At 45.2% G+C, this 14,482-nt stretch overlaps 1 protein-coding gene across 4 annotated transcripts in view; it reads left to right on the forward strand.

The window, feature by feature from the left end:
• CACNA1D (calcium voltage-gated channel subunit alpha1 D) overlaps window positions 1-6,871 on the forward strand; it is a 289,659-nt gene extending 282,788 nt beyond the window's left edge. For all 4 annotated transcript variants that reach the window (XM_031952057.1, XM_031952049.1, XM_031952040.1 and 1 more), the window contains 5 exons: window positions 454-603; window positions 1,291-1,463; window positions 4,399-4,520; window positions 4,836-5,156; window positions 5,372-6,871. In XM_031952057.1, coding sequence (XP_031807917.1) covers window positions 454-603; window positions 1,291-1,463; window positions 4,399-4,520; window positions 4,836-5,156; window positions 5,372-5,665 — 1,060 coding nt within the window. In that variant the 3' untranslated portion in view covers window positions 5,666-6,871. The remainder of the gene's footprint in view (window positions 1-453; window positions 604-1,290; window positions 1,464-4,398; window positions 4,521-4,835; window positions 5,157-5,371) is intronic.
• The last annotated feature ends 7,611 nt before the right edge of the window (window positions 6,872-14,482 follow it).

The raw sequence follows: 14,482 nt of genomic DNA on the forward strand, positions 1-14,482 counted from the left end.
TCGCTCAGGGTAACACGAGTAATACCTGAGGTCATTTCTGAGCTCGGGTCTGTGTGACTCCTGACCCGGCCACCCAGCTTGGGGGAGAGCGCAGCTTTTGAGCTTAGACTCGGGGCAGTGCCAGGCTGCCAGGAGAAAATAGAAACTGTAGGCAAAGGGCGGAAGCCCAAGGAGCCCTCAGAGGGCTTTCACTGAGGCTCCCGGATTCCTGCTCTGAGCTTCCTGGCCTTCCCAAGTTCCCGCCCCACGGAGCTGAACGATCAGGCCCAGGAGCTTGCCCGGTGCCCAAGCGCCATTTCTGGCCCTGAGGGCTCCGGGGGCTCAGGATGTGCAGAAGCAGAGGGTGGTGGGAGCAGAGAGAGCCAGCAATGGGGGGGGGGGGGGGGGAACGTGTGGTGACCCACGGACCCTCCTCCATACTGAGACAAGGCCCCGGCCCTTTCCTGCCCGTAGGTCTGGTTCCGGTGACGGGCAGCTCCCTACCATTTGCCGGGAAGACTCGGAGGGCTATGACTACTTTGGGGATGACCAGTGCGTGGGGGAGCAGGAGTATTTCAGTGGCGATGAGTACTATGAGGACGACTGCATGCTGGTGGGCAGCAGGTGAGTCCCTTCTGCCCGGGCCCAGGTGAGATCTGGAGCCCAAGCCATGGGCCTCCCCTGCCCCCGGGTCTCCCCTGCCCCCGGGTCTCCCCTGCCCCCAGGCCTCCCCTGCCCACCTCGAGTTCCCAGCTTCCTGGCCACCAAGCCCAAGCCCGGGGTGACCAATCAGGGGGTGGCGAGGAGCAGCCGTGAGCCCCTCTGCCCAATTTCCCGTGCCCCTTTGGAGGCTTTTGTTTGCCTTCAGATACAAGGGGTGACTATCAGGGCTCATTTTCTGGGACAGTTGAAGCCACTTAAGCAATTTCTTGGACTTTATGGGAACAGGAACGTCCCGCTGGACGGTGGGCAGCTGGGCAACCCCGAGATCCATATAGTGGGGGCAAGAGGGAACTAGAGCCAGGGGCGGGGATTCTCAGCAGAAAGGGTAGAAAAGAAGCGGGAAGATGCTCCTGTCCAGATCCAAGGGCCCGACACACCCAGCCCTGTCATCTCCCCCAGGCAGAGAGTGGCCTGTGCTCGGCCACATACCCTGGGGGGGTGGGGGGCAGCCAATGTCACTGTGGGACCAGGAGGTGGGGAGGATGTGGTGGCCCTGACAACCTGTAGAGCCCCGAACCAGGTCGGGAGTCAGGGCCCAGAGGGCCGGGCCTGAGCAGGCCCCCCTTCACTCACCCTCTCACTACCCAGGCCAGCGGTGGACTTCTGCCACAGAGGCCCCGGCTACGGTTATGGCTACGGCTCCGCCTACGAGAGGCCCTGGGCTTCCCAGCGCCCCCACGGCATCCTGGACGAGGACTCCCCGGCCCACTACGAGTCCAGGAGATCTCCCCGGAGACGGCTGCTGCCCCCCACGCCCACAAGTGAGACCAGACCTCTTGTCTCCCCCGTAGCCTGCCCCCGGGGCCGTAGCTCAGCGGCACAGAGGGTCCCTCAAGGGGCCCGGAGTCCGCCGGGGCTATCCCTCTTCTCCCCCCTTCTTTCTCCTTTGCTTCCTTTCTCACCTTTTTTTCTTGCTTCCTATCATCCCAGCTGGGGCCAGCTTCCCTGGCTGTGCCTGTGGGGCAGCTCTCTGCCTCATTCCAGACTCCGAGGGAGGCCGGGGCAGGGGCCGGAGTCTGTGGTGCCCCTGTCGGCAGTGAGAGTTCCGACTTGTTGCCCAGCTCAGGCTGCAGCGTACCCCCCCCCCCCATGCCCATGGTGGAATTCTCCATCCCGGCCGCAGTCTAGCTGACCTCAATCTGGGCGCAGAAACCCGCCCCTGAGCCCAAGAAGAGTCCCACCATTGAGAGTGAACGCTGCCGTTCCAAAGGCTCGTCCACGCATTTGCCTTCCCGCTCCCCTGCACACAGACCCGGGCCCCCTGCATGCAGACCAGCGTCCCCTGCGGAGCCCGGCCCATCTCTGGCCAGTTAGAAACCAGAACAAACTGAAGGTCCGGCAGCCAGGGGGAGCTTTGGGGTCCGTCCGTGTGCACGGACACAGGAAGTCCTTTGGAGGAGACTTAGGTCTTTGTGAGGGAGTGGGACTGGACATGTTAGAAAATGATTGCAGGATTTCAGATCAGCAGTGGAGATATTTCTATAAGCGAGGTGGTCGTAGGAGTCGAAAAGACACAATAGTAGTGGGAAACAGTGGGGCTAGAATGAATAGGATTGAATAATTAACTAGATAAGAAGTGAAAATCGGAAGGAAGGAGAGTGCTAAACTGCCCTGGGTGAACTTGAGCAGCCAGTCCGACTGAACACCACCTTCTGGTGTGGAAAACCTGGCAGACACAAGTGCGTGCCATCATTCAGGGTCTTTGAAAGAATGGGATGAACCAGGGAAGAATTAGGATCAGAAAATTGCAAATGTTCTGAATTTCAAAAAAGGGAAGAGAGAATGAAATTCACCAATTATCCACCAGTGAACATGAATGCAGTATCTAGCAAAATGTTAGAATGCAGCATTAAAACAGAGTTAGTAAACATTTAAACAAAAAAAGCATTGATTTCAGAGAGCCAACTTAACTTGGCTTGATCAAGAATAGGTCATGCTAAATTAAATGATTTCCATTTTTGACAGGATTACTAGCCTGGTAGAAGAAGGGATTGTGGAGATTTACTTTACCTAAGTTTTTACAAAGAACTGATCAATCCTCTTGTGTTGTTATTTTTAGAAAAAGATGGAAATATGTGGAACAGATACTACTACACCTAAATATACTTGGAACTGGTTTGTTTAGTGGCCAGACCAGAAGAATAATCATTGATTTGATGTTATCTTGAAAGGAGTCTGGGATTTGTGTACGGCCCTTTTTCCCACTCATCATTTACTTGGGTGAAATAACTAATGAGATACTCACCAGATTTGCAAATAATGGGAGGAGATAGTAGGGACTTAATATCTTGAAGGGTAAAAAACTGAGCTATCAAGTAGAATGAAGATTAATAGGAATAAAAAAAAAGTCTTGAGTGTTAAAAAAAAATCAACTTTGCATGCACAAAATAGTGAAGATGGGACTATTTTACACTGATCTGGAAAATAACGTTAGTTTTTTAATTTGGGTCAACAGTGTCTTAGAATGATAGACGTGTAGTGTTTAAGATTAAGTAGGCAATGGGGTTGTGGATAAAGCTTAGGACCTGGATTCAAAAGGACCTGAATTCAAATCCAGCCTGTATGTGATCATCAGCAGATTTTCATTTAACTAGTTTGTCTGAATTTTCTCAACTGTTAAACAGAGATATCTTGCAGAGTCGTAAGGATAAAATGAGAATATCTGGAAAGATTCACTTGTCCAAGGCTAGACAGACATTAACTGGCAAGAGGAAGCATTTGAACTCAGATGCTCGAACGTGTTATTTCCTCTCTAAATCCCAGTGTTATCTTGAGCAGTGAGTCCAGTTTGGACTGTTGAGTATAAATGGTGGAGGACTGAGTGAAGCAGCTGGAAAGAAAGGTTGGAGCCAGTTGATGGCGAGCTTAGAATGTTGGGCTGAGATGGCACTTTATCCTCTAAGGATTGGGGGAGTTCCTGAAGATTTTTTGAGCAGGGGAGTTTTGTGACTAAGGTTGTGATTTACTGCTGAGACTATCTGGAAGAGAAATAATAGCAATCATTAAACACTTAGTTTGAACTTTTTCGTTTTGCCCTATAGAACTAACCTTGAATCACCAAGATTCTCTTAGGCCTCCCAGCCTGACTTAGCCTAGTCTGTCCCTACAATGGCTATCTCCTTGTACCCTAGATAGCATCCTCCTCAGGGTTTGCCAGCAGGCAACATACTCACTTTCATCAGGGGGTCCTCTTTTAAGAAAACCAAAGGGGGACTTAGAAATAGGAATCCAGTAAGCACTCATTTCAGCCCCGGACTACCCAGGACGGGGCATCTGTGACCTTGTGTTCTTCCAAAATGCCTTTGGCACCAAGAGCCAGTTCCTGCCTGGGAAAAGACTAGCTTCGTGTCATAGAGGCCTAATGGGAACTGTCACTGCTTCCAGCAATATTCCATTTGATCTTTGCTCCTCTGAGGGTCATTCTCTCCTTAAGTGTAGTAGTTAGTTACAAGCTGAAGATTCTAGCACATATCCCACAACTTCATTTGTCATTACAGAAACTGGAACTCTGGTCTCTTCTCCATTCCCTCTGAATGAGTGAGGCTCTATTATTTTTTTGTGTTTAATAATACCTTTAAATTCAATTTAAAACATTTAAGTGTTGATTTAATAATTAATGTGTATCATAGCTAATTTTATTCCTCTTGACTCCTTGAGCTCTTTTTCGTGATTGAATGAAATATTATTATTTCCTAGCAAATCGGAGGTCATCCTTCAACTTTGAGTGCCTGCGTAGGCAGAGCAGTCAAGATGAGATCACTCTGTCTCCTTCCTTCCATCATCGTGCAGCTTTGCCCCTGCACCTGATGCAGCAACAGGTGAGAGCCTTCCTGACACACTCATGAGATCTCGTGGATAATCTACTTCCTTGATGCCCTTCCCACTCACCTGCCAGCTTCCTGAAGCCCAATCCCAACTTCCTCTTATTTCTTCTCTCTCCTACCCAAGGCCCCTGATGAGAGGGAACTTTGCATAAAGTAGAGTTTCTTAATTTCCCCCACTTCCTTTTAAAGCCTTAATATTTGCGTCCCTCCTGTGAAACTGTGACTCACTATAAATGATGAATAACTGCATTTCATTTAAAGGAAAACAAAAAATAAATAGCTTCCCACTGTCTTTCCTTCTTTCCTCAGATCATGGCAGTTGCAGGCCTGGATTCTAGTAAAGCTCAGAAGTACTCACCAAGTCACTCCACGCGGTCATGGGCTACTCCACCAGCCACCCCTCCGTACAAGGATCGGACTCCTTACTATACTCCCCTGATTCAAGTGGAAAGGTCTGACTCCCTGGATCAGATGAACGGAAGCCTGCCCTCCTTACACCGGAGCTCCTGGTACACGGACGACCCCGACATCTCCTACCGGACATTCACCCCGGCCAGTCTGACCATCCCCAGCGACTTCAGGCACAAGCACAGTGACAAGCAGAGGAGCGCCGACAGCTTGGTGGAAGCCGTGAGTGCTAACCCCTTGTTTAGAGCATGGGCTTTTCGTGGAGTCTGGTCCTGAGCCCCGTTACTGACCCGAGGACAACACGCGGCTTCATCAGGGGTTCCTCGGCGTCCAGTAGAGAGAGCGTCTCGATAGAGTGGGGCCTCGGGGCACACAAGTGATTACTGATTTGCCGCTTACCCCGTGCACAGAAATCACGTGCGTTCTTTGCTTTGCAGGTCCTGATCTCAGAAGGCTTAGGTCGCTACGCTAGGGACCCTAAATTTGTGTCTGCTACGAAACACGAGATCGCCGATGCCTGTGACATGACCATCGATGAGATGGAAAGCGCAGCAAGTAACCTTCTGAATGGCAATATGAGCAATGGGACCAATGGGGACATGTGTCCCATCTTAAACAGACGAGACGACGAATTCCCTGACTTTGGTCCTGGTTATAGTGATGAGGAAGCAGACCCTGGTAGATATGAAGAGGACTTGGCTGATGAGATGATATGCATCACAACCTTATAGTGTTTAGAGAAAAACTCGCTGCAGTGTAAATAATGGGGTGAAAAGGGCCTCGTAGTGGGCAGTAGCTAATCCGACTGGTCCGAGTGAAGGACCTTTCAAGGAAGCCATAATCCTGTAAGGGAGTCTGTCCTGATTGGTGCAGCCCAGGGAAAACCTCTGTCCCAGAGGCCGATGTCCCTCACAGGGAACAGCCCCATTGAACCAAAGCAGGTTCAAACCACCTTTTTGGAGAGAAAGAAAGAGTCATGTTCCACCTTGCCCGTCCTTCAAATCTACGTTACGTCTTTGAGAAAGGTTTTTGTGAAAAGCATTTGTCGGTGCGTTGTGTGTCTCTTTACGCACGCAAAGGGTGAAAGGTGATGGCAGTGCCAGCTGGCCGTGTCATTATCTTGTCATCACTTTAGCATATCAAGTAAGTGTGTCCTGGCCATATCCATTTTAACTCTCCCTCCTTTACTTTCCCCCCAAATTGTATCCAAATTTCTGTCTCCCCCTCTTCTGAAATATATCATGTCAGACTCTACCTGTCAGAAGTATGAAAAGGGAAAAAACCCTCCTGATTCTGTTATGTAACACCAGTTTACATAGGCAAATATCATTGAGATAGTCTATTTTCTGACTGTCACATTAAGGGCAAATCTACACTGGAATAACTGCATTCTTACCAATGCAATCACAACCAGGTAAACTTAGCATTAGACAAGATCGTTTGTTTAAAAAAATATATATCATAGAGATTTCCTGTACATGACTTGTAACATACTATAATTTGTATTTGTAAAGAGATGGTCTATATTTTGTAATTATTGTACCATAATGGAGCTGCAGCAATATCCATGCATCCGAATTATTGTGGTTCTCCACTGAACCCTTGAGATGGAAGAATACTTACCCGTATTTTTACTTGGGATGTAGAGAGCTACAGGAGAGTATTTAAACCGAGCCACCTCTTCTTGCTTCAATGTGAATTTCTTTGGAAAGCAAAATTTTGAGTTCAAAGAAACTTGACACAATGAGATTTTCTAAAATATTTTGAGTTGATACAAATCTCTCTTTAAACAAGATATGCACAAGTGACTCTGCAGTCTTAGATTTGGGAAAGGTTCATCTAATTGGAAACTGTACCCCTTCTAATCCCCAGTGGGTCGCCATCATTTCCTAGGTGACCCTCTGATTCATGGCAATTATTAAAGTTTTTGAGCCAGTTGTGTTGACCCAGTAGCATTTCCAGGAGACCTCGGAGGTTCTTTTTGCATATCTGTTACAGAAATGACGGTCCGGGCAAATGCAATGTCTAGCCTTGTCCCCCAGGGGCCAGTTATGCTGCTCGCAAACAGAACCCAGGGCTGGGAGAGCGGGAGCGCATGGAGTCCTGGCCGCCGAGCACGTCCCGGCACGTAAAGCTAGCGTTCTGTCCCCTCGGCCCCTTCTGCTGGTCTGCGAGTTCTCTTTTGAGGGTTTGTTTTTATGCAATTGAATGAGGGCTGAACTTTGGATTCACGTTAGTGGAGTTCCAATGGCTGGATTATGAGCCAGTTTTGGGTAAACTCAGACTGTCAGAGGTTCCTTCTCTTCACACATGACGGCGTGCTTGGCCAAGTTACCTTAGCAGTCGTGCCTGCACTCAAAAGGATGGGGAGCAATCTCAGCTTTTTTTTTTTTTTTTACATCCTACACAGAAAAGCAGTCAGACATTTTTGTACATAACGACTTTGTAACGGAGACCTTACGGACCTCTTCTTGAATCATTCTTATTACAAATCCAGGCAAATACCTTAAGGTTTGTAAAAGGACTATTTCTTGACCTACATAATTTTGTATTAAAATGCAAAATATTCTTCGGAATAAAACTGAGTAATCATTTTATTATACCTGGAAGCCTAGTTTACTAATAGCTTTTTAACCAGGAATAAATTGAAGAGTGAGATTCTTTTGGAAGTAGGGGGAGTGGGTAAAGGGAATGGGCTGATGTGGAGGGAGACTTCGGAGGGACCCAGATGCAATCCTCTCTTCCAGTCTTTTTCAGTAAGTCCACACACAACCATTCGCTGGGGATGGGGGGACATAGCAAGCTCTTGTCCTGTTTGTACCCAAATAATGAGAACCATGAGCGCATCTCTAGTTTTTTCCCACTGATCATCAACATAATATCATGATGTCGCACCATGACACTGCAGCAGATTCTTGGGCACAGCCCCCAACTCCCGAATTCCCTGCTTAATCCCCTGTACACCCTAAATGTGCCCTGGGACCCCTCAAGCAGACTGTCAGTCCACCCTACATTTGATTCAATCACTAATCAAATCATTGACTTGATCATGGTGAGAGCCATTTCATCATGGCATCATGGGTGGTGGGCAAGAGTATAAGGTGGGCAGGTCAATCATTTCCTAAATTACGGTACAATGGGCAGAGGGCTGGCTTGGGAGTCAGTCAGGAAGACCTGAGTTCAAGTGTTAGCTCAGCTCTGTCCTGTCCACGTGACCCTCGGAGCTCACTTGCCCTCTCACTGCCTAGCTGGCCTTTTGGGACATTTCCAGAGTTCCCTCCCATCAAAAGCACAGGTTCAGATCCGAAACAGGATTCGTTCCAAGATGACAACAATTTGGTGAGAGTCCCCTTAACTCTTCTCTGCAGGTAGCCCAATTTCGCCTCGGTATTTTTCTGACGTTTCTTAACGTGGGAAGTTAGATTGTTCCCGAACCCTCTGAATTACAGGTGAAATGCTGCTCGTGTTCCCTACGTGACCAGATGGCCACGAAGAAACCATTCCCGAGCCATGTGAGGGCTGAGAGGTGGGAGTTCTCGGGATCACCATGTTGTGTACACAGCGGATTCCTGAGGGATTCGCTCTGAAGCAACAAAGGGGGGTCACTTATAAGACATCCCAGAGAGGGGACTGAAAATCTGGGACTTGCCCACAACGTCATCTTGCTTAAGCAAGTTCCCCACCTGTTCCAAAATGATCTACGTGAGTTATGCGATGAATGTTGTTAGGGAAAGTCTTGGAAAACAATAACATTATTTAAATGCGAGGATTTGTCCCCTGCTTTTTTTTTTTTTTTTACAGGGCAGAGCTACAGAGTTATAACATATATCCATATATAACATATATCCTAACATATATAACATATATTATAACATATAGAAAGTTGAGGGAACAGAATTATCTGGATATCCCTTTATCTGGATCCAATTATCCATATATAAATAGCCTATTTATCATTTTCCCACCTCACCCTGTCCTACCGAGCTCATCTAATGAATATAATATAGATTATGCGATCTATATTAAATTATTTCCTTGCTTCACTGAGCACCCAATTGAGATTATAGATCATGCTATTTTTCATACTGAAAGGAAAGTATCTATAATAAAAAGAAATTATTTGCATATGTCAGTGGCTTTGCAAACATTTTGATCTGACAATTTTCCCCAAAAGATACATTCAAAAGCTGCAGATTGCAATATGCTAGAGCATGATCATATTACCATAAGCTATGCTACATATACTTCAAATCACAGTGTACAAGACACTACAAATCCAAATGGCTCATATACAAAATGTAAAATTAAAGCCCCCTACATACCCACTAGATTTTTGTTACATTGCCATATATTTAAAACACTGGGATCTAGTTAACTATTAACACAAAAAATCTCCATTTAACAGAAACTCTTTCACATTTTATGACTTTGTTATTATTTTACCATTGAAATTTGATAATGGACCTCTATAAATTTAACTAGAATTTAAGGCAGGTTTTAGGCTTTATAAAAACACACATCCATTAAAATCAAAGAAGAATAAAATCAATCACATTTTGAACAATTCATCTGCAGATGAGCCTTTCAGAGATGAAATGTAATAATTTAAAAAATAAAATCACAACAATGAAGTAGAATTTGTAACTACTGCATATCTAAAATGCCGTAAAAACCACAGAAATGAACAGTAGCAAACGAGGTGTTTAATTTCAAAAGTCAAAAATATACAAAATAGTAGTCTGAAATGGCAAGTTTTCAATCACAGATTCATGTAAAAATGTTTAAATAGTAATATTATTGCATATGTAGGGATTATGTATATGTGTATGTGTATATAGGTGAATATAGGTAAAGAAGGAAAGAGTATGTGCCCAAACTATTTTTACTTATTTGGGGTTTTTTGGTACACTTTTTTGTACACTATTTGTAATAGTATAAAAGGCAACTGAAGGGGCAGCTAGATGATGCAGTGGATAGAGCACTAGCCCTGAGGTCAGGAGGACCTGAGTTCAAATCTGGCCTTGGACACTTAACACTTCCTGGCTGTGTGACCGTGGGCAAGTCACTTAACCCCAATTGCTTCAGGGGAAAAAAAAGGCAAACGAGAACCTATAATTGAGAGAGCAAAGCCAAATTCACAAATTTTGGATTAAAATGACAATGCCTATATATTCCATAGCATTTTCCAATGCAAGATTTAAATGAATTCAGGTGATTTTAAAACTTTCATTTCCTATCAGTACATTACTTTCTAAAACTTCCATAAAATACTGAATATTTTTTCTCCATTTTTTTTTTTGTTGAGATGTTCCTGGTCCTAAATAAGCAACAGGAAAGTCCTTGTCTCATTTTGCTTGCGTTCTCAATGGATGGCAAAGAAGAGACAAGTGGAAACTCAAATGTTTAAGAAATTGAATGTTTACACAAAAGGTCTATTTGGAATTTTAGAGATGATACAAGATTGAAGAGGAAAAGGAGGCAAGTAGTATAGATAACTTCTGGGAGGCAGGGAAGGTTTAGCTGAACAAACTGGTTTTTAAAAAAGGGGGAATAGAATGAGACCTGGTTCCGTTTATAAGTAGCACAGAAGGAACCAGAAGTTAAAGATTAAAGATGAGGGGCTGAATCTGTGCACATGTTTCTTTGGCTCCCATTGTAAATACTGCCATCAGCTGATCCAGAAAAACTGCCAGATAGTAAATCACTGTTAAATAGTATAAGATCTGTTGTGCTATGGGGGCCACCTGCCAGTGGCTGCTGGAGGTGTAAGTCGGACCTGTAGAATGGATCCCTTTATGTGAGAGGATAATGATGATGATACAAGGAGACTGAGAAGCAGCTGCTGTTTTCTAACCTCCCTCCTCTTTCCTCTGCCTCCAATTTATCTCATTCCCAGTCCACAAGCAACACCTGTGTCAGTAAAGGCTGCCCCGTAATTCCTTCAGATGTTATGATTCACAGCTGTGGAGGCTCTTGTTTTTTAAAGACAATTTGAAATTGAAATGAAAAAAAAAAAAAGAGATTAAAGATGAATGCAAGATTGTGGGGACAGTCTGCTGGAGAAGGAGAAGGGAGTGGGATCAGGATAAATGTCAAATAGGATAAATGGTCTAGGGAGGAAAAAGGTCACCATCACCACCACCACCACCGCCACAGAGCCTAGTACAAAGGCGAGAATGGGGGATCATGTCAAGGGATTGTGAGATCCAAGAGCTCCCAGACAAACGGCCTCCATTTTCTCAGTGAAAGGTAAGGAGAGATCCTCAGCTGTGAGGGGCAGAGGAGGGGGCTCTGGGAGGTTTGAAGAGAGAAGAAAAGGTTTGTAACAACATCTGTGGAAGTAAGATAGAGAATCAATGAGGGACGACTAAACGAATTTCCTTGCTGCATTGAGTACCCAGTTGAGATTAAATAACATGAATTTGCAGTAAAGTGAGTCAACACTTGGATGATGTTCCACAGTTCTGTTCCACAGCCTGAGATGAGACAAGACAGTGGGTGTAATCCAGAGTTCATGATTGGCAACTCGTGAGAAATTATAAACTAGAAGACCAAGGGATTCAGGAATAAAAGGTCCTGTAGATTTGAACTGATTTCTAGGTAAAGAAGGAAAGAGAAGCCAGAGTAAAGGATGGTAGCCCAGGAAAATACTAAAGGGTAGAGTAGATCATGGGGAAAGAAGGAAGAAAAAAGGAAGGAAAGAGAGAGAGAAGGAGTGAAGGAAAGAAAGAAGAGAAAAAGAAAGAGAGAAAGAGAAAAAGAAAGAGAGAGAAAAAAGGAGAGAGAAAAAGAGGGGAGAGAAAGAAAGAGACAAAGAAAGAGAAAGAGGGAGAAAGAAAAAGAGAAATAAAGAGAAAAAGAAAGAGAGAAAGAGAGAGAGAGAATGAGAGAGTGAGAAGGACGGAAGGGAAAAAAGAAGAAAGAAAAAGAAAAAAGAAAAAACAAAGAGAGAGAAAAAGAAAGAAAGACAGAGAGGAGACAGAAAAAGAGAAAAAAGAGAGAGCAAGAAAGAAAGAGAAAAAGAAAGAAAGACAAAGAGAAAGAGAGAGATAGAAAGAAATAGAGAGAGAGAGAGGAGAAAGAGGTAGGGAAGGAGAAAGATGTAGGGAAGAAGAGAGAGGGAGGGAGGAAGGAAGGAAGGAAGGAAAGATGAATTGTTAGGTGCCTACCACGTGTAGCCACTGCTCTATGCACTTGAGAAACTTCTCACTTGTTCTTCATAATAACTCTGGGAGGTAGGTGATATTATCCCCATTTTACAATTCGGGAAACTGAGATAGACAAAGATTAAGTGTCTCAACCAGGGCCATCCAGCTGGTGAGTGTCTGAAGCCATATTTGACCTTGGATCTTCCTTACTCCAGGTCCCATGCACTAAGATACCACCAAATTGCCTCTGGATTTAAAAAGATTTAGGAAATAAGTATATATAGCTTCAGAAAAAGTAAAGCACAGGAAAATATGAAGTCTTAAAAGTCATGATGGAATAAAGAATTTCAGAATCTTTGATTGTAGAAGTAGATCAATTGTAGGCGATGTCAAATGGAAGATATACCCATCCCCCTGGGTAACTGGGGTGAAATGGAGAAAAAGAAAATGGGAACTGGGAGCTGGCAAGGAAGGGGCCCGAGACAACATCGCCGTTTTCGTCAGAGTCCTCTGGGCAGAGGTTGCATGCCCTATGTTCGTCTAAATGGGTTTGTGGGGGATAAAAAAAATCTTTTTACTGCGTAGTTAGGTCATGTAGTCGGTTGAGTGCCTGATTTGAAATCAGGAATCCATGAATTTAAATCCTTCCTCAGTTACTAACTGTATGGCCCTTGACAAATCAGTTCATCTCACTTTCCTCAGCTACAATATAATGGTACCAACCTACTTCACGGGGTTATTGTAAGGCTCAAAAAAGATCACACGTGTAAAAGTACTTTGTAAACCTTAAAAAATTATAGTTAGCTATTAAACGTCAAAATAATAATAATAATAATATCCTCAACCAAAATACACCGGTGGGGGCTCTTCCTACAAATTTGAAAATTATCAACAAGCATTTATTAAGCATCTATTGTCGTTGAGGAATTCTGACTCAGATACCTTGAACTTAGGATAGCTGTTACTCTCCTTATGAATCAGGGCCGTCCAAAGCGGGGACATCCTGCTGCTTTAGAGTCTGTGATGCCTTGTTGCTTTCCATACTAGAACCATGGAATTTTAGGTTTGAAAGCAACCTCAGCAGCCACGGGGTCCATATCACTTCTGAGTCCTCCTTGTGACATTCCACAGTCATCCACCATCTCTCACAGAAGAAATCATTAATCCCTCCTCCTCTGAGGTTCACTTGGTAGCAGTTACCTGCCCGCTGCTATGACCCTCCTTTTTTCAATGAGTTCAGGGTCCAGCTCTTAGTCTTTCCCTTATCTTTCTTTATTTCACCCTAATCTTTTCTCCTTCCAGCTTTACCTCTTCCTTGCCATTCCAAGCCCCGTTCCTTGAAGCCTTTGCCCCTTGTTCTGTTGCCAACGACATCATCTAAACCCCAGCTTTGGATTACTCTAAGCATCCGCTGCCTGTGCTCCATTCACATGTTGCTGAGTAGAACTAGGGAAAACCTGCCTAGAACCATCCTAGATTTGTTATCTCATCTGGTCCTAATCCCCTTCTACTTCCCTCATTGCTTCCTTATCCCATTTTCCAAGTGGCTTTTCTCAAACTTTCATTCCTCCTCAAGCTGCCCATCTCATCCCATCCCCCAGCCTCTCAACCGAGGACCCCTCGTCATACGTCACTACAGACAGCAACAACAAACTGGGGACATGTGCTGAGACAGCCCTCTTCCTTTCCTCATCTCACACGGTTAAAATTCCCCTCCCCACTTTCTGCTCCCTCCCTCTGTCTCACATGAAGAAATGGCCTTGCTCCTTACAAAGGGGGCCAGGGGATGCCTCTCCATGACCTCGCTTGTTTCCCATCCTGGCTTTTCCAACAGATCACCCCCCTCTCATCCTTCCCATTCCCTCCTTAACCTTCAATCTCTTCCTCTTCATTGACTGGCTCTCCCTGCTGTATATAAACACACTTTATCTTCCCTGTTCTTTAAAAAACCCTAACTTGCTCCTACCATTTTTCTATATCTCATCTTCCCTTCAGGGCTAAAGTCCTAGAGAAAGCCTCTGCACTGGCGCACAATTTCTCTCCTCCCACTCGCTCCCAAACTGCCACCTGGCGTTCTCATCCACCATTCAACTGAAACTCCCCTAAAATTGCCAGTGAAAAAACTGGGCTGGTGATAAAGTGTGAGGGCCCGGTGGGGGACAGATATGTGTAAACATACATCTATGCGTCTAGTTGTGCACGTGTGTATCCATCTCCTCACAGATGTGTGGGTAAAGATTTACTGAGCCAAGGTCCTCAGTTGAAAGAGAGATGAGGTGCCAGAGGCTTGAGAAGGCTGAGGGTGAGTAGATTCAGGAGAGTGAAGTGGAAGGACAGGTTACAGCCCGATGGGGTATGACAGGGTTCCCAATTAGGGAAGCGGACCACTCGTGGATAATG

The sequence above is a fragment of the Sarcophilus harrisii genome, chromosome 1, assembly GCF_902635505.1.
Source record: "Sarcophilus harrisii chromosome 1, mSarHar1.11, whole genome shotgun sequence".
NCBI classification, from domain to species: Eukaryota; Metazoa; Chordata; class Mammalia; order Dasyuromorphia; family Dasyuridae; genus Sarcophilus; species Sarcophilus harrisii.